This window comes from Pestalotiopsis fici (assembly GCF_000516985.1).
Source record: "Pestalotiopsis fici W106-1 unplaced genomic scaffold PFICI_Scf_1, whole genome shotgun sequence".
In the NCBI taxonomy this organism is placed as follows: domain Eukaryota; kingdom Fungi; phylum Ascomycota; class Sordariomycetes; order Amphisphaeriales; family Sporocadaceae; genus Pestalotiopsis; species Pestalotiopsis fici.
The window spans coordinates 3593774-3613192 of record NW_006917091.1 but is presented as its reverse complement, the minus strand read 5'-3'; the positions used below and the strand labels follow the sequence as shown (position 1 = coordinate 3613192).

Below are 19419 nucleotides of genomic sequence, written 5' to 3'. Positions count from 1 at the left end.
TTTGGAGCAGTACAACGATACACTGCGGAAATGCAAAGCAATTTCAACGGGCTCTTATGCATGCACTGAATGCAGAGAGGTGTGCAGATGAAAAGAGCCACGTGGGTGGTTGAAAGAGCGGCTACGAATTGTTTCTTGCGAGCTTGTGTGCACAAATACTGCGCTCTCGCACCGAGATCCCCGCCTATCGTAGTCAACTATCACGATCTGGAAGTTTCGCAACACACCTTGAGCCCTTTTCCCCAGACTTTTCGATTGGTAGATCTTTCTCGCACAGATCCCGAACAGTATCAAACGATCTGTTTTCCTAGAACTTCGGCATTACGAGGCTGATACATTCCTGGTCACCCCATATTTCTAAGGATTCTCGGATACATCTAGCTGGAAAACTACGGAGAGTGGTGAATAGTGAGATGATCTGCTTTTGACAGATGTACTGAGACGACTGTGGGCTTGACGGTGATGGGACAAAACCAAGGCCCTGTCCTGCAAGAAAAGAGACAGGCAAGAGTGCGGTTACATTATTTTTCGAGCGCAATTGTAATATAGGCATGACAGAAGTTTTGGATTTCCAGCCACCAGATCGAGAATATACCAAACCTTTGCATTTACAATTTTTTTTCTTTGAAAAATCCGTCTTGTTCATTTTATTATCTCCGTTGTCAAGAATGAAAACCGAAACGCCAGCCAAAGCCCTCGAACGCCGTTGATGCAACATGACCATGGAGTGCTCGCTGCCTCTCCTCTTGGCCCACCATAGAGATACTGTTTGCGAACCAGACGTAAATGCCATGAACCAACCACCACGCATCTGCCAGGGCGAGCTTAGGCCTTGATTCTCCTCTTCTTGTTTGCTCCTCCTTTGCTCTTGGCGCTCTTGGCCTCTCCATTCTCGTCCACTTCCACAACCCAGTCGTCGGGGACAACACCCTCCTTGGGCTTTCCCTTGTAACCCCATGTCTTCTCCCACTCGCCCGTGTTCTCGTTGAATTGCTTGCCCTTCATCCTCCTCTGCTCTCTTGTCTTGGGCTTGATGCCCTTCTTGGCGGCAAACTTCTCCCACTTGGTCGGCTCCTTGGCGGCAGGCAGGGGCTTCTCTCGGGGCAGCGCCGTGGTGGGAGCCGGCAGATCGAGCAGAACGCCGGCCTGGGTGGACTGCAGAGGCAGCGTTGTGAGGAGCTGGTTGATGAGCGACTGCGCGCCGTCACGGGCGTTCTGAGCCAGGCGCTCCTCCAGTGTGACGGAGGGATCGGTAGGCGGCAGCGGATTCGGGTCGTTGGCCAGGAGCAGACCGAGATCGAATGTGTAGGGTGTAGGCTTGGTGACTTGCACCTCGAGCTTGGGTGCGGGCGCCATTATGAATGTGAATGTTGCGGTTTGATGCACACAGATTTATTTATGTATTGATGTGACGGGCTCGGATTTCACAGAAATCTGACTCAAGGGCGAATGAATTGCCGTGGTGGTCAATCTCTGGCGGTAGATCAACAGTCGTTGCAATTCGGTTTTATATGTATTATCGCAAAGCCTTGAGCGCAACGAGAAAAGTTGATTGCGATTGCACTCCCAGAAATTTTGGAGGGTCCCCCGCTATCGATAAGTTCTTAGCGGGTAGAGACCTGGTGCCCCAGCCTACATACTAGGTTAGGTACCTCCATACATTACCTAGAGCTACCTAGCTGGAGCGCCAATGTGTTCGGAGTGAGGCTTTGGCCGGACCCGACACCAGCTCCCAAATTTTGGCAGGGGAACGCGATCTGCAAAGCAGCAGCATACAGAGGTGCTGCGGCGACCGCGAACCCAAGAATCCAAACCACAATGGCGACACCCAACTGCTGGCGCTGCCTGGCGCGGCCATCTCAGCGTCTTTTGAGGCCGGCGACCATCACTGTCCCGAGTACAAATGCATCATTCAGCACCTCGACAGCTCAATTGGCCAAAGAGGATTCCGGCGTGTCGAGGCACATCCGTAGCGGCAAGAGGCTCGTACTTGGCAGCAAGAAGAAGAAGATTAGAGATCCCGGCAAGCCCGTCGCACCGGGCGAGAGAAAAGCTTTCAGAAAGAGGATACAACTCTCGAATGACAATGCGCTCGAGGTGACCGGCCTCGCTCCGTTGAGCGCCGAAAACATCGTCGACCAAAAGGCTGTTGGAACCATGGTGGGCCTGCCCGACCAATTGATCGACCAGCTCCGAACGGTGGAAGCCTTCAAGTCGACTCAGAACTGGGGTCTCTTCAGGAGTCCGCACATGCTCATTCGCCAGGAGACTGTGGATTTTGTAAAGAACATTACCGACAAGCTCGGCAAGAAGGAGACAGTGAGGACCGTTGTGACGGGCGAAAGATCTAGCGGGAAAAGCATGCTGGGCTTGCAAACTCTTGCCGCAGGATTCTTGAATAAATATGTTGTGATAAACATTCCCGAAGGTATGATGGGACACTTTCTATGCTGCTACGAGACGATGAGCTAACAATGTCGTTGCAGGCCAGGAGCTGACGACGGCTGCAACCGAATACCAGGAAATCCCGAGATCAGAGCAGTTCTCACAGCCAGTCTACCTCCTCAAGCTGATGCAGGCCATGCAAGAAAGCAATAAGGAACTCCTCCAGAGCCTGCACGTGCAGCTCGACCATATCCACCTCCCATTCAACACGTCGCGCTCCACGACGCTCGCCGCTTTGGCTACAGCCACCAAGGAGCATGACGTTGCCTGGCCTGTTTTCCAGGCCTTGTGGCAAGAGCTCCTCCTTCCAGGCCGCCCCCCGATCATGCTCAACATTGATGGACTAGAACACATTATGCGCGTGAGCGACTACCGCAACCCTGCCTACAAGCTCATCCACAGCCATGACCTTGCTCTTGTCCGGACCATCACCGAGGCACTCGGTGGCAAGACCAAGTTTGTCAACGGTGCTGCCATTGTCGGCATCACGACCCGCGGCAACTATGCCAAGTCCCCGTCAGTCGAGAAGGCTATTCAGCAAGCTGTCGCTGCACAGGCCGGGGAGAGGATTCCTGCACGCGACCCCTTCTTTTCAAAGTACGACGACCGCGTTTTTGAAGCCCTGAAGGGTGTGAGCGTGTTTGACGTCAAGGGTGTCTCGAAGGCCGAAGCTAGAGCTCTGATGGAGTATTGGGCTGCTAGCGGCGTGCTCAGGATGAGGGTCGACGAAAGGAGTGTCAGCGAGCGGTGGACACTGGCTGGTAATGGTGTGGTGGGAGAGATTGAGCGTGCTAGTTTGTACGCTGTCCGACTGTAAGATAGTGGCCAAAAATGGCCCTCTGAATATGTAGAGCCTGGTGTATACTTTTGTACAAATGGTGCAGACACACTTGATGATTGAGTGCCATGTTTCAAACATTCATTATGATATGATCTTTGTGAGTTTCTCACACACTAAAATCAGGATCTAGAGGGACGGCTTACATGACTACCTCAACTACCACACGGAGGAGGATTCTGATTTCGCAAGGTTTGTCAAATTGATGTTTCTGGAAACCGGCACCATCTCCAAAGTCATGACATGGCAGGTCTGAAGAGTCAAGTTTGGCAGAACAACAAGTTCTACCTATCCATGTCTGTATTGGGTCTGGAACTGAAAATCTGACGATACAGATTTGCTGTTCAAACAACGTTGAGGTTGACATTTGCTTGTTTACCAGATTCATTATGTCTGGGACAGTGCATAATATGATGTAGGATATTCCAGTTGTGATTCATTTGGTACCCTGAAGTAAACCAACAGCACTGAAACATGTAGTATCCTGGTGCTCCGAGCTAAACAGGAATTTGGCATCATACCAAACAATGACAAATGATTCATGATACCTAGCTAGCAATCGAGAAACACACAAACATGGTATGAAACAACTTGATTCTAGTTTGATCACAGCATTATGAGCTTCATTGTCGTTGTTAGACCTTTTTGTGTTGACCGGTTTGCCTTGATCATGACTCAGACACGGCTCTAGGGATGGTATTTCTTTCTTGTGCGTATCAGGGTATGCGAGATGTGAAATTGTACTGGTATTCAGATTCTATAAAGATAGATGTTTTCGCAGCATTGCAATCGTTCCAATCCTCCCTTCATTCTATATTTGTGGACATTGGAATCCACCACGCCAACATTCCGTATAAACATCTCTACAACTATCACTGTCATCTAAGAATAGTTGACATATGAATCCCTCGAAACCTCAAAAAGGGAAATTTTAAATCCCACGAACCATTTTTCTCATTACGTATTTTTCTTTTCTTTTTGCAAATACAGGCCGGGATGTCATCCTTGGTCATGACTGAGCTCTCCTCCTTCAGAGCTTGGCCGGCATGTATCCGCTGGCAAGTGGCAAACTGATAATGACTCTGAAGAGACAAGGGACATGATTCTCTTGCATCTCATTCCAGTCCAAAAGAAAGGGCAAAATAATGCCCTCAGTCACACGAAGAAGGAAACATTCATATGATGAAGCCGCCGAAAACTGCGACGTCGAACGACTGAAAAAAAAAATTGACTGGTACCATGAGTTTCTCTTGCAAAATGACGGACACCCCTTCTTCCTTTCGAAGAGACTCCATACCAGCCGAAGATGCAGCTGGGCTTCCTGCAAGACCTGGCAGTCTCTGCTCCGAACATATGCACATCTCTGATGCTATGAGAGCATAGTGCCACGTAAGTTTGGACATTTCTCCAGTCATACACCTAATCAAGGAGAAAGGGAATACTAAAATGAATGATTCAGTCTCCACCGTACAGTCTATATTGGTTTATCATCGTCCATTCCAAGACACGGAAAGTCTCCCAAGCTTGAAGCGACTCTAGCATAATTGCACGTGGGGAAAGCCGCACATTATTCCATCTCAGAATCTTGTTTTATCCAGCGACTCCCAAAACCGAAAGCCAGTCCGAAATAGGCAGGCTGATACATCAATATACAAAGCCACAGAGATCAGAGCCATATAAAAGTATTCAGTCAGGGTCTCAGCACTTAGTGGCAAGCTTTACTCCCCATATATCTCTAGTGCCTCCGAGGTTGGCTATCCTCGAGGTCATAACAACAATGTTGTCTTGCTATCAAATGACCAGCACCTCAACGTACACACACAGTACAATGCTGCAATGGAGTCGGCATTCGATTCAAGACGGAGCTCTAGACCAGACTCCTTTCGATTTGGAACCAGAAGGTCATGCTCTGCAGTCAGGATTCTCCTTGGCACCATTAACTATATAATTTCATTGACCACCAGAACATTTCCTCAACAATGAGCCAGCAGCAGCAGCAAGGACATAGCAGCGAAGCCGACAGCGATGCAACTTTTCACAATTTCCAACCACAAGCATCTGCCCACTATTATTCATTGACTATTTCACGAAGCATTTGCCACCCTTGGGAACCTGACGATTAATGAGGCCCCTGGGTTTATGACAGCCGAAATTTATGGCTATACGATTTACAATGCCAGTTGGAAGCCTGGCACCCTACGTATGGATGCCAACATAGGAACGATGTCGCGAGAGAGGAGACTAATGTACGAGGTCTTCCATGTTGTCGCTTTCAATGGGGACTTGACAGCCATGGCCGAGGAGACAGTCACTGCAATATTGAATACTTTCATGGGCTGGAATCGCCCGCTACATACCCCGATACGGCCGGTTTGTACTCGGATCCGATGACATTGACTTTATACACATTTCTTTTCATCCACAGAGATTCGGACTATCGGACTACCAGACTCTTACAACTTCATCTTTCACGGCCAAAGCTTGAAGGTCACGCCGAGCTGGACACACCGAATGGCCGCGCCTCGTCTAGGAAGCAGCGACAGAACATGCAGAATCTCATGCCCCCCTGAGCAAGAACTCATGCACGATCTGTCCCGCCCGCGAAGTCAACGACAAGGTCTTAGATGAACGGGAGGAACATATCGCACGTTCATAGAAGAAGCTCATCATCGCCACTGATGGCATGTGTACATGTCTTGGTTGTTTTATCAATACGCCAAGCTACCGACTTTGTCCTTGACGTGGAGGAATTTAAGGAACAGAAGCATTGAATGGTTTACAGTAAAGAGTGATGCAGAGAACCAAGTCAGGACCATTACACCGTCTCTGGGGGAAAGGCAGTGACAACACACCAACTACCGACCAGCATCGACCACTATGTCCCATGCTGTGAAACAGCAGCGGCTCGTGGCTCAGCCATATGGCATATTTGATTCAATGGCGACAATGGCAATGAGGATGCCGATTCCGACATTGGAGGGGGCAGCCTCCTTTGGCTGTTCACAGAAGACCATTCGAAGGACCCGGAGAATGGTGGAAATGGTAATAAAGGCGAAGGCGGTGGTCAACGTCTCCCAAATCCCCAAGTCCGCAAACCCCCTTGAGTCATTGATGCATATACACTAGACAAATGTTGTTATAGCTGATCTCATCAATCAATCATAAGCCATGAATACCCACCTCAAGTTCTTTAAATTGTGTATTTGCGTGTCGTTCCCATGCGCTGCCGACGTGGAGGTCCAGAACAGTACAGCCGTGTCTGACATCCCGACAGCATACGACTCACACCGCGACGAATCGCCACAGGTGCCAGACAATTTACCTTAAAGGGCAAGATATGACCCTTATTACAATAAGCCGTCATTAGCATATCCAACAGCCCGATTTCCCCAAGACTGACGGGAAATATTATACCAAGTGCATAAGGTGTCAGGGGGAGAAGAGGGCTGGCTCATATTGTCCATTGTGTTGCTTACATGTTCAGATCTACATTGATGTATGGCCACAGCCGCAAGAATCATGGATGCCCTCCTCTTGAAGCTCAAACTACTTCAGCTGCCAAGATGTGGCTTTTTCAACATTTCCTCCTGAAGCAGCTTTACCCGGCACATCGTCATTGAAGTTGTTGAAGCACACTGTAGTTTTTGTGTCATATCAATACTTGACAGCCGAGCTGAACAAGTTACAAAGATACACCAGTAAACTCGACGAACACAAGAGCGATTAGACCGATCCTTGCCCTAAGCGGCCCGAGACAATTTGCAGCCCGAGAAGTGGCTCACCAATACGTATGACAAATATCATCATATACACATTCAAGTTTTACAGGCAATACTATACGGCCAAAAGCCCACACCCTCTGCAAACCAACATCAACATCTCATCATATCCGACGGTGAGAGATACATATCTGAAGAGCATCAGGGCTGTGACCAAGGTTGCATAACCATAGCACAATAGCATACGACCAAAGCAAATTAGAGACTCGTCGTAAACTCTTACACACTTCACCGTTGTTGGCACAACACAGCCGCAGCACGAAAAGTTGCCAAGCCTAAAATCTTCATCAATGAGGCGGAGAACGCCAATCTTGATGAGGTGTTCATCCTACTGAAAGGAAAAATTAACAACCAACACCACAATCGAATCGAACCCGTGAAGGAATTCATGATATCCATGCCCTTGCCAGCCCTCCAAGGCGTTCACTATCCTCACTCAACCACTTTAGCGGTACCATGCGCCACCCTCAGGATCGCAGCAGACTCCTTCTCCCACTCCTCCTTCTGCGCGAGTCCGCTCCAAAACATAAAGACGTGAGGCACGCCCTGGTAGCGCTTGAGGCCGACCTTGTTGCCGGCGGCAGCAAGCTTCAAGGCATAGGCCTCGCCCTCGTCGCGCAGCGGGTCCGTCTCGGCGGTGCGGATATACGTCTCGCCCAGCCTGGTCCAGTCCCGGGCACAGTTGAGCGGGTCGGCCCACCAGTCCGGAACCAGGGCGACGCGCTCCTCGCGCTGGTCTCGCGGGAAACAGTAGTCGCCAAAGTACTTGATGGTGGCCCACGGCAGGATGGGCCCGCGGAAGAACTCGTGAAAGGAAGCGTGCGGCGAATCAGTGTAAAAGTTGTAAAACAAGGCCTTGGTCGTCCCCGGGACGGTGGGGAGACAGATGCGCAGGGGGATGCCCTCGTCGCGCAGAATGTGCTGGAGAACGAGGGATATGTGGCCGCCGGCTGAGATGCCGCCGATCGATAGAGATTCGGGCTTGATTCTGAGCGACTCTGCAGAGTTTCTGACCTAAAGTTTGGTAGATTTTAGTCGCGAACGATTTGTGTATGTAAAAGTCAAGAGAAGATTATGTCTTACCCATTTCACTGCCGACCATGCGTCCTCGATAGCTTTGCCCCAAGTGACCTCTTTTCCCCAAAATGTTAGCCATGAGTTACAACTCTTGTGGAAGAAATTATTTACCAGGGCAGTGTCGGTAGTTGACATCAATAACTACAACCCCCGCGTCTTTGCGCATATTATCGCAAATCGTGGACTCGCCCTCCAGATCACCAAAGACGAAACCACCGCCTGTGATTCATTTCAGTCAGAACGGCAAGTCCCATGATACCAAATACTTAGCAGAGACTCTCTCTCCCGCCTAGACCACATACCATGAAAATTAAGGTGCACACCATAGGGCCCCTCGCCCCAAACCTCGGGATCGGGATGGTACACCTTGACCGGAATACTCGCCGTGCCATCATCCGACGCAAAGTTCTGATCGGCCACGCGCGGCCAGTCGTCGGTAGCCCGGGCCCACGGCGCCCGGTACTTTTCCGGGTGGGCGCGGCGCTCCTCGACGGGCACCGACGCCGTGGGCGGTACGCCGGCGTTGACCCCCCGAAGCACAATTTTTACCACTTCCGGATCAGTCTTGGCTAGGATATGGGGTTCAAACACGTCCTCGGCCGTGAGCTCCTTTTTTTCGGATGCAGTTGGGGCCGGCGCCTCTCGGGGAGGGTGAGGCTCGGTACTTTCGGCGCTCATGGCTAACCTTTTCTTCTGTTTCACCTCAAAGTGGATGAACGGTCAGGTCAAGGGACGAGATGGACTAGAGATTTCCTTTATCTAGAGGAACACAAAGTTTCAAGTTCAACCAGGAACAATTGCAGCACACGCACTTTGTATTCCGTTCCACAGATATCACTGGGTCTCGGTGTTGCTGAGAACCCCGCAGTGTGGCACACATACTCTCGCAACAGGGGTGGTGTACAACCTCGGGAACTTGTGCCTAATTCAGGAACACGATCGGAGCAAGGCGCTGTTGGAGGTCTTGGAAACTGGGACGACGTAGCAATAAGCGCTGTCTGTTTAGCGAATAGGGTATCATTCCTGACACTACTGACTGCTATGGTCCCATGGATCAAAGTTGATCATGTTCCCGTCTCTATACTATACAGACTAACAATACCGTTCAGCTGTGAGATGCAAGTAATTTGCATGGCCCAAGAAGCTGTTGTCTGCTCAACTGGTTTTGCTTCTGATTCAAAGCAAAAGTTTACCCTTACTCAAAGAAATCATTCCGTCGTGATGACACCAGTATAGTCATTGCTCTCATTGACTACTTGTCTCCTATAGACTGGCCATTGACCCATCGCGCATGACTCTCATAGTGCTGCCAGTAACCTCACTTGCTGTGTCGTCTCTGTCCTTGCGATGGCGTCTGCTTTCCAATTCTAATCCGCGCTCCCTCTCATTGCGCACTGCCGCAGCTTCTTGCAGTCCGCGAGGCAGCCCGCGAAGACGATTCAGCAAGAACCGGCACTCTTCCTTGAGCGGTTTCCAGCTTGTAGAAAAGAAGATGACTGCATTCCAGACGCCCTGTAGTGGAAGAACGATGCCGCTGGCCAAGTTGAGTCCGAAACTAGCGGAACTCCTTGTGACGAGGTCATGGACTCGGTTGATGGAACTAGGTGTCCAGGTAACAAGAACGGAGATGGCGAAGATGAAGGATGTTCGAAGGTAGGCGAGCTTGACCGGATCCATGTGGGCGAATTTGCCGCACCATCCTCTGTAAGCACCAGCGACGCGCAAATGCCAAGCTATCTTGGGCGTTGGCTGGGCCGTAATCTCAGTCATAGTGTGATACGTTGGCTGCGCCTGCTCAGCATCGTTTCCATCCCTTGATGACGAGTCCGTGGGAGGTCCTGCAAACCAGTTGATGGTGGCTCTGTGTGTGGCGGAACGGGGAGATGCGACATGAACAGTTGTTGTATGCGTCGTTTCAGCCGAGATACTACCCATGACTGCTGCATTCGCATTCAATCGCTAAATGCTAGAGTCAGCGCGTGGATTCTGGAGTCCAGGTGGCTTGTCAACATCGTATACCTTTTCTGCCGAATCGCGGCGGCCAGACCGTTCCTTGCTCGGATCGCTAAGAGACAAGTTTCGAAGCTGGTTGCGCTTCTTGAATACATAGACGCCAACGGCAATGTAGATTGAAGAAGACAAGAGGATACAGACCCAGATGGGTAAGTAATATGTCCAGATGCGGAGACTACTCCAGTGCTGGTCGATCCAGCACCAGATCTACCGAAAATGTCAGCATGTGATCGTCACTGATGAGTGGTAGAGTCTTACAGTAGCATTACCATACATTCGAGCTGAAGCTTTGCCCTCGACTAGCAGCAGAACCAATGATGGAATGAGAGGAATGCCATAGCAGACAATGAAGTAACCCCACCAGAATCTGAGAAAACTCTTAGGGTTGGCAGCGAAGAAGAAAACCGAGTAGACATTGACAGCCATGGCCAAAGACCACCACGGATCTGATTGCATAAACCTTTTGTAACAAGAGTATTAGTCGCAAATCAAGGCCCCTGGGTGGTTGCATAGTATGTGCGACTTACAGCTCGAACATGAAGGCCTGTGCCTGGCAAAGAGCACTGTTGTTACCAGCCAAGATGCCATTGTAGCCGATCAAGCAAGCCAAACTTGCACCCAAGTTTGCGAATGAAGCGAAGACAATGAAATGATTAGGAACCGTACGGAGGCGCTTGAAAATAGTAAATGCGAGGAAAATCAAGAGGACTCCAACGATGGAAATGCAAGCACCAGCGCGTTCAAAGGCGACAATCATCTGGACCTGATCTTGAGTAAGGCCAAGGTTTCCCTCTTGACGCTTGGCGGCACCCATGAGAGCAGATGCGATCGGTGCCATGATGGTATTTTTGCTGTCTTCCTGGCGCCTCGAACCGTCGCGCCAGGCACAGGTAGTAAGATCTGATGAGTGCCTATTGGCAAGCAAAATCGATTTGAATACCGAGAAACTAGCCGAGAGACATTGATGTGATATGTAGCTTGATTGTCGAGTGCATAGGCCAAATTCGCGCGCAAATATTCAAGGCGACAGTGAAGTTTTGCAGCCGTGGAGAATCGAAAGCAGAATCCGTTTGGTGGCGAGAATCGTCAAGTTGCGACTATTCTCGGAAGTCCACGGAAACAAAGTATCTTTGAAATATTTTTTCTTCCTTCCCTTTTTCCGTCAAATCAAGAAATGGTGATCAAGGGCAACGACGGTTGTTCCCTTGGCGGTGATGATGAGGATTTGAAGTGGCGAAACGTTCTTGCTTGAATAGGTATCAATGCTGCGTGTGGCACCAGAATGTAAAGAAAATAATACAGGGCGACACCAAGCACATAGTCTGCCGTCGAAGATCAGGATGGTGGCGGTTGTTCGGATGTAGAGATCCTAGGAAACGGAAGCGGGTTGTCGTAGATGGGTAGGACCAAACGGGCTCAGACAATGGGAAGCTCAATTAAGCTTAAGATGCAAGCATCCGTATCTTGCCTCTTGTATTTGCCAGTGAGAAAAAGACGAGCTGCCCATGCAAAAGGAGAAGAGGGGAAACGAGGGCAAATAGGTAGGTCTAATAACCAAGGACGTGAGGCGCAAAAGTAGGTGAATGATTGGATCAGGGCAAAAAAGATGCAGCCTCAAGCTCTTTCCAACGCAAGCGCCAAAGCCGCAAACGTGGACGAGCAAAAAGAATTGAAGCCTGAAAGGCGAATTTTAGGTCACGATGTTTTTTTGTGGTTACACGGCGCAACCTCCAAAAAAAACAAGGCGCTTGCCGGATATTTGAGTGGCAGTTTGGTGGTGGTGGTGGTATGAAATGGACACTGAAGCAGGAGCGATCAACCAGAGGCAGGTAGGTAGGCAGGTCACTTGGTACTCCTTCTCCTTGTCAAAATTCTTCGTTTCCAGCAACGATAAATTTTCACTCCCCCATTCACACCAACAACTTTGATGGATGCCGTTTGACCCTTTGTCGTCCGGCCATTTGTTCTGTATCACCGCTATTGCTCCTCACTGCAGTCTGTCTGCAGCGCATGTCGAGAATAAGAAGAGAAGAGCTCGCAAATCGTCATTTTTTGAATCCTATATCTTCTTCTCACTCAGACCTCGACGTTTGCCCTGGGAAGGTCCTGCCTTGACCGTATTGAACGGCTGGCATCACAGCATTTCCTCGAAGTCCCGAAATGGACTCACAAGCAAGAGCCTCTGCTATTTATGCTTTACTGAGAAGGTTTATGCCTGAAGAAACGCCTTCCTATACGAGCTTTTGCATTTTATGTGTTCTTGCTGCATTATTCATGTTCGACTATTGTCTATTGGTCATCTTGCCAGGGAAAAAAAAAGAAAAAAAAAAAAGGAATGCGTTGACATGGTGAGGGCCAGTCAGTAACACCGAAAGACCAAAAGCTCTCTGAGAATGGCAAGAATACCGTGTCTTTGTATATTAATTGCATAAACCAGGCAGTCACTGAGATGTTGGGCCCAACAAGTCGGAGTGGTGGCTGCTGGAGCTTGTGGCTGTTGACCATCTCACATACAGGATCTACCGATTGTGGTGATCTACTTACCTGTTTACAGACGCCATGATTCCAATTTGAAAGGGGTAAAAGCAGAAATGTGGGAATGAATATTGCACGTACATCTCGAATCATATGCTAGAGACCAATAACAAGGGGACGATGATCAGAGACAAGCGAGAACAAAAAGAGGCGACGGGCGTTTGTTACACATTGTCCTTGCAGCTTCTGCAGGCGGCCGACCAATCGTCGTCTCTCCCTCCATCACCGTGACCGCGTAATGCAAACGGCAAAGTACTTTGAATACTCGATTTTCTTATGAGCCAATCAAATTTCTCCGGCTGCCCAAGATCCGCCCGATTATCCCTGGTTCTGGCGCATGTGCTGAGTTGTCTTTGCCTATTATGCATATTTGTAGGTTACGCCATGGGAGTTTGCAGCAAATATTTCAATATTATGCTATTGAAAACAACAGGGGTCCTGGGAAACTTGAAAAGTCAACTTCACCCGAGGAAATACTTTGAAAAGAATGGACGTTGTTCTAGCATGACTATTGAACTTCTATAGGTTTGTTTTTGGCGAGGTGGCTTTCGTATACTGCTTCTGGTTGGTAGTCTGCATACCATTCACTCCCTGGTATCTCAAGGATACCTATTACTCGGACTTGACGACTACTAGATAACAAGCCATGTTTATTCAAAGTTTCTTGTTTCCGATCGGCTGACAGCCACATTACCTGAAATCTGCTCACGTATTCCAAACCAACCCCAGGCAATTGTGGCTAGAGAACCAAAATCGGAGTTGCCCTTTATGGCTATCTCCTGGATAGTGAAGCGTAATTGATTGGTCAACCTTATTTGTCGGCTCGCGCTGATTTCGATTCTTCTTCCTCTCCGATCCGGGCCGCGGCCTTCTCCTGAATGCCTCCGGCCACTCGCAATTTTCTTTGATTTTACGGGAGCATTCTATCTTCGAGACACCCACCGTCGCGGCTTGATTGATTCGCATTCAGCACATGAATTGATCAGTCGTACCAGAGCGAGTCGTTGTCTTACTATAATCTGCTCCGGGGCTTGTGAGCTTGCTCGCTAACCTCGGGGGTACAGTTTAAGTTACATCAAACGTGCACAGGATCTGAAACTACATAATGCTTCGAGGTGGGCATTTCTTTTATCACACGTGGCATAACACCTAGATTCCTACAGATGATGACTTTACCGGCATGGCGATGACGCTATCGACTTTTGCAAATGAAGACAAGCAAATGAATTACATGATTCCTGAATCGACCTCGGCCGCTTTCATCATTAATCGTGTAATTAGCACGGGCAACATATATTAGAGGCCTAAAGAATGAAATATTTGGCGAAGACTAGTTCTTCCGACCCTCTGGCCGGTTCGATTTTCCAGCTCACTACTTGAAATGCAAGTGGGAACTACTCAATCCGCATCTTCAGAATACACACGACAGTAGCCAGATTGAAAAGAATCACTGCATATAGGATTCATAAACTACCTTGTTAAACTATTCTCAAAGAGGGGTATCAGATGAGACAAGTGTACTATCAAACCACCGCAGCCTCACCAATAAAGAGTGCAATGCCGCCGTCGAGCAACGTCAGTCTCTATAAAACCAATTTTTTCTCCAAAAGTCCATATTGCATTCTGAAAAAACAGTAAACAATAAAGTTGGTATTCCAAATCCTCGGTTGTCTTTTCTCGTACACCTCCCCTTTTTATAGAGTATACAAGAAATCGGGTCGCTTATCGCCAAGCGCGTCAATCTCCTCCTGGGACTTGCCCTCGACGCGATAGTCACGCTTACCTTGGCGGCGTTTCCTATTCTCGATCCGCAGCAGAGTCGTCATGAGCAAGCTACCTCCCAGTAGGAAGATGGACATGTAGGCGAGAACGACACCGTGACCCTGATAGTACTGCGGAGCAGCAAAGTAAATGTTGCTGCTCACGACGCCGTTGAGGTTACCCCAGCCAATCACAAAGCCCAGCACAACGCCGCGCTTGTAGACACCCTCGGTATTGTTGGCCATCCAGGTAATGGTGTTGGAGATGCAAGGATAGATGCCCAGGGCGCCCAGAAAGGTGCCGGCGTATTTGACAGCGGACGAGGAGGAGCCGATCAGCATGCAGAAGCCAGTGATACCGAAAAGGCTAACAACGATATTGCACAGGCCGCGCTGCCGGGTGCGGTCCGCCACGAAGCCAATAACGATGGTTAGGATGGCGGCGGCAACGTAGGGTGGCACGCTCATGAGCTGGGACTGGACTACGCTCTTATTCCAACCCAATTCTTGTACGATGGAAGGCAGGAAGAGCGAGAATGCGTACAAGGGCATGTCACAGCCCATGTAGATGGCCATGCCGAGCCACATCTTCCAGTCCTTCAGAGCTGCCCACAAGTACGTCAACTTGAAGTCCTCGTGCTTGGCAGATGCTTGCTGATCCAATCTCAGTCGACGAATTATTCGGACCCGGTCCTCCTCTGAAAGAAACTTTGCCTCGTCAGGGAAGTCGTGTACTAGCCAGAAGGATATTACGGCAACGACAACCGTAAGGAGGCCTTCCAATATGAAGATCCATGCCCAGCCGGGTTTACCGCCAACCCCATCCATCTGCTCAATTGCTGCGGCGAGTAGCCCGCCGAACGAGCCGGAGATTGCGGCAGCTGAGAAGAAAATAGCCTACACCATTGTTAGGACACATTATCAAAGCCGAAGAAATTGTCGACTGACTGCTCGGACCCCAAACTCCGATCGCTTGTACCAACATGATAGGTAGTAATTGATACCAGGAAAGAGACCGGCCTCTGCGAGACCAAGAAACCAGCGGGCAGCCATAAGGCCGGACCAGTTGTAGACGAATCCCATTCCCAGCATGGCACATCCCCAAAGGATCCTTCAAACCGCGTTAGCTTTACATGTATGGAAGCAGCATGAGATACCTAAAGAGAGCTAAGTTCAAGTACTCACATTATGATGGGAAGGAATATCGATGGCCTTAGTCTCTTGAGCAGGATATTGGTGAGTGGCTCAAATACAGAATACGATATGAAAAAAATGGTTAGGGTGGAATTGTAACTTTGGGTCGTCAACCCGAGGGCCGGTACCAAACCGGCGAGCTTAGCATTTCCAATGTTGGTACGGTCGAGGAATGCAAGGAGATAAAGTACGCAGAGCTGTATGCAAGTATAAGCATTCGACAGGCAATGGCAAAAAGCTTGAAGTAGACGTACCCAAGGTATCAATTTCCAGTCCAATCTTCGGAGTAGTTTGCGGTCCTAAACGTTTGATCAGCCGTTCATTCTTCCGTGTATGGAGGCCAGGCTTTCTTACAATGGCATCCTTTTCTTCCTGGCTCAGATGGGCATCTGGGTCTGGAGGGAGGCCAGGAAACGGGTCGCTATTGGTACGTATTTGGTGTGGATCATAACTATTATGAGATGCCGCTTCAACTGAAAGCTTTTCAGGGTCACTCATTGTGGAGAGGTGGGCGAGTTAATTTGGAGGATATCAATGCAAAAATGATGCCCGTATGAAGTGAAGTGGTGGTGGTGGTGCTTTAGGCAACGGCGTAAGTCGTGATATTTCCCCACGGATTTGGCGCAGATAAAGTTCTGCCTTTCAAGCATCAATGATGGGCAGTAGACGGCATATATCCTTTTCTCTTCGGGAGAAAGAGATGCACAGAAGGAGCTTCGGTGATTCAGAAGTCTTTCCAGTCGTTGGGGTGTGGGTTCAACGGAAAGTGTCGTCGAGTCCAGCCAGAGTGATGAAATAAATATCAGACCACAATCAGCAATGAATACAAGCTAAGTAAACAGATGAATCAAACCAGAAAGCTTGGTCTGAGCCTGTATGATGAGGTGGATGAGAAGCTCAATGCAATCTGGCGTTCAAGGCGGGCAACTAGGTATGTAGGTGGGTAGATTCGTGAAGTTTCGAGGTTGAAATGGATTAGATCCAGACGATGCATAGAGAGAGCTTAGGAGAGGAGCAACCGCGACCTGGCTTACCATGGACTAGATTTGGGGAATTATAACCCCCCGCCTCCCAGCACATAGGCGCACCAGAGTGCTGACGGCCTGATCTGACAAATACCCTCACGAGCTCTGGGGCTCTACTCTACTCTACTAGCTTCAAGTACCGGGGCTAAAGCCAATGACACCTTGCAACACACACCCGACCCCCATGTCCACCATCGTGAATGTGAGCCACAGCTGGGGGCAGTGGGGGAAGCTGGGCAAGCTGGGGGAGGAGGAAGAGGAGGAGAACCGACGCCAGGGTGGGATCTACATGGTTAGTGCCTATGGCAACCCCAATCATACATGAACCCTGCCCAGAACCGACGGCGCCAAGAAATGGCTTCGATTGCCGCAGAGTTTCGAGCGTCATATCCCACCGTCGCCGCCTGGCTGCTGCCGAACAAATGTCACCCTCATACCAATCTGTGGATGCACAAACTAGTGATCTTGCATCGGCTTCTTCAGCTAATGCGGGAGCCATGGCCGATTCAAGAGCTGACGAATGTCTTGGAAGACATAGAAGACCTGCAACTATTATGCATTGGATGAATACATAGTATCCGCGGGTGCGACGAATAATAAGATTTGGCACATGCCCCCATATATTTGTGTAACCGCAGTATATTCAAGACTTGGAAAAGCCACACGTCGGTGCACAAGGTCGGAGCCTCACCGCTGCGGATTTAACTCGGCCAGAACAAAACATCAAGGTATTTCGTCTACAATGTAGACGTGTTTTCTGAGTATAGGCGCCTCCTTTGAGGCGTTGGCTAATGTGACCATACAGGTTGTAATCCAGACGCATGGCATGAACATGCAAAAAACATGCCATTTCTGCCATCCAGACTGTGATGATTGAGTTCATTCTATCACACAGAAAGAATCTTCCACGGAGTGAATAGTTGACGTTGGCAAGCCAGTACGGCCTGTTCACCATACTTGGGTTCCAGTGCTCATACGGTAAAAGCCGTTGACGGAAGGTATTGGTATTTTCAAGCATCTTGAGTTATGCTTGTGAAGCCTTGCGAGTGGAACCCTTTTGTCACGCCTTCCATTCATTCGTTACTCATATGAGAACTGATCAAGAGAAGAACACGGTGCCAAGCTCGTGCTGGAAATGCCTCGTGTCGTTACGCAAACTGTCATGCTGATAATTGCTAGTATGCCCGTCATCGCTGAAACCGACATATGAGAGTGGCAGCCACGCCTCAGGCTCGCATGAAAGCTCGGTGTGCGCTGCTGACTGGAAATATTCTAGAACTAATCCGTAACACCTGGTTACAGCCTAGCTCAGCTGGATTCACTGTGCTCCCTTGGGTTCTTCCAAGTTTTCCGTCGTTGAGAGGGCAGTCCTACCAGATAATATGCCAGGAGCTCATCATACAGGACTTGGATGTTTGGCCGAAAGCGGCACTTATAAGCACATCTTGCGACTTGTCTTGTCGCCCACCCACCATACGTACCTGCCTGACTTGTCTACAAAACCACTCGACAATACGACTTGATGCTAGGAGAATAGCACTAAAGTCATCAGGGATTCTCCTTCTGTCCGTACTAGACCCCATCCATATCGAAACGATAGGAGGAAACTGGGATTCTACCCCGCACCGAGCTACCAGGAAGGAGATCCGGGGTGGGCTTGGCTGGTGCTTGCTACACTGAAACTGGACGAGCGGGGGTGAGCTCCAGTCACTAAGAACCTGGGAAGCCCGTTGGAAGTTGCTGAACGAATTGTCGAGAGTTGTACTGTGTAGGCACTAGCATTCCAGGTGATTGACACAGCGAAGCAGCAAGCCGTGCAGCTTACTTCGTAGACCACAAACGTGAATATACGGATATTGGCTTCTTGGCGTGCATGAGGGATTTACCGCTGTCCTCGTGGAATGGTCTTACAGCACTGGCGACCTGAGTATCTGCTGGGTGCACAGCGCCTCAGTAGCACTGCCCTAGGGTCACGACCCAATTGCCCGGGCTTACTGACCACCTTCTGTTGCACACGCACAGGCTCAATGAGCCAAACGGAACATTCTTCCAGTAATCATAAAGTCGGGCTGTCCGGATGGACCTCTGCCGCTGGGAACGTCCAGATGAATTCTGGAGCTGGACGAATGTCGGCAGCCGATAGGATCCACTTGCTTCTGCTGAAAGATAGAATCCGGCCGCGTCGTCTGAATGCTCGCTGGATTGCTGTTGGATTCCGGTGCACTTGCTGGTGCCTTAGGTTTGTTCGATGATGCCCCCAATCATTAGGCACAACTAATGACTGCTTTCCCCTTGTGGACGTCCAAAAAGACCATCGAGCAGATGTGCTAGTGTTCCATGCACACGACATCGCGAGACGAATAACGAGAGACCTGAATCGCAAGGTGCGCGGCTGACGACAGTTTCTCCTGTGCAGCTTGTATGCAACGACCCGTGATATTCGAGACCCCAAAGGGTGTGGGACTTTCTGGAAGGGTATCACTCTGACACGGTCCACTTGGAATGTCATGTTCGTACTATCCGGTCATATATCATTTCGTCCCTTATCTTTTTACGTCGCGCGTAAACCAAGTAGAGTACCCACAGATATACTACTTCACGATGGGGTTATGGTGTGTTTTACCAATACAGCTAAGTGTTGCCGAGGTCTGTCTTTGTGCGTTGCTTGCATGGGCCTGCCATGGCCGGTTAGTCGTGGCGATTGACTTTTACATATCTCTCATGGCTACGTGGAAGAACAATGTTGAGTGAGC

General features: G+C 49.5%; 5 protein-coding genes across 5 annotated transcripts; 1 reads left to right on the top strand and 4 right to left on the bottom strand.

The window, feature by feature from the left end:
- Window positions 1-825: 825 nt before the first annotated feature.
- On the bottom strand, window positions 826-1356 carry PFICI_01091 (uncharacterized protein; the record flags this gene model as incomplete). Its single annotated transcript, XM_007829672.1, has 1 exon — window positions 826-1356. One exon carries the CDS (start codon window positions 1354-1356, stop codon window positions 826-828), a length of 531 nt encoding a protein of 176 aa, XP_007827863.1.
- A 462-nt stretch (window positions 1357-1818) lies between these two features.
- On the top strand, window positions 1819-3262 carry PFICI_01090 (uncharacterized protein; the record flags this gene model as incomplete). The annotated part of the gene is made up of 2 exons (XM_007829671.1): window positions 1819-2428; window positions 2487-3262. The coding sequence occupies 2 exons, from the start codon at window positions 1819-1821 to the stop codon at window positions 3260-3262; spliced, it is 1386 nt and encodes a 461-aa protein (XP_007827862.1).
- A 4232-nt stretch (window positions 3263-7494) lies between these two features.
- On the bottom strand, window positions 7495-8817 carry PFICI_01089 (uncharacterized protein; the record flags this gene model as incomplete). The annotated part of the gene is made up of 4 exons (XM_007829670.1): window positions 7495-8076; window positions 8146-8195; window positions 8251-8358; window positions 8442-8817. The coding sequence occupies 4 exons, from the start codon at window positions 8815-8817 to the stop codon at window positions 7495-7497; spliced, it is 1116 nt and encodes a 371-aa protein (XP_007827861.1).
- A 585-nt stretch (window positions 8818-9402) lies between these two features.
- On the bottom strand, window positions 9403-10990 carry PFICI_01088 (uncharacterized protein; the record flags this gene model as incomplete). Its single annotated transcript, XM_007829669.1, has 4 exons — window positions 9403-10098; window positions 10159-10359; window positions 10411-10612; window positions 10680-10990. 4 exons carry the CDS (start codon window positions 10988-10990, stop codon window positions 9403-9405), a joined length of 1410 nt encoding a protein of 469 aa, XP_007827860.1.
- Window positions 10991-14381: 3391 nt separating this feature from the next.
- PFICI_01087 (uncharacterized protein) lies at window positions 14382-16139 on the bottom strand (the record flags this gene model as incomplete). Its single annotated transcript, XM_007829668.1, has 5 exons — window positions 14382-15344; window positions 15396-15558; window positions 15633-15838; window positions 15896-15940; window positions 15996-16139. The coding sequence occupies 5 exons, from the start codon at window positions 16137-16139 to the stop codon at window positions 14382-14384; spliced, it is 1521 nt and encodes a 506-aa protein (XP_007827859.1).
- Between the last annotated feature and the right edge of the window lie 3280 nt (window positions 16140-19419).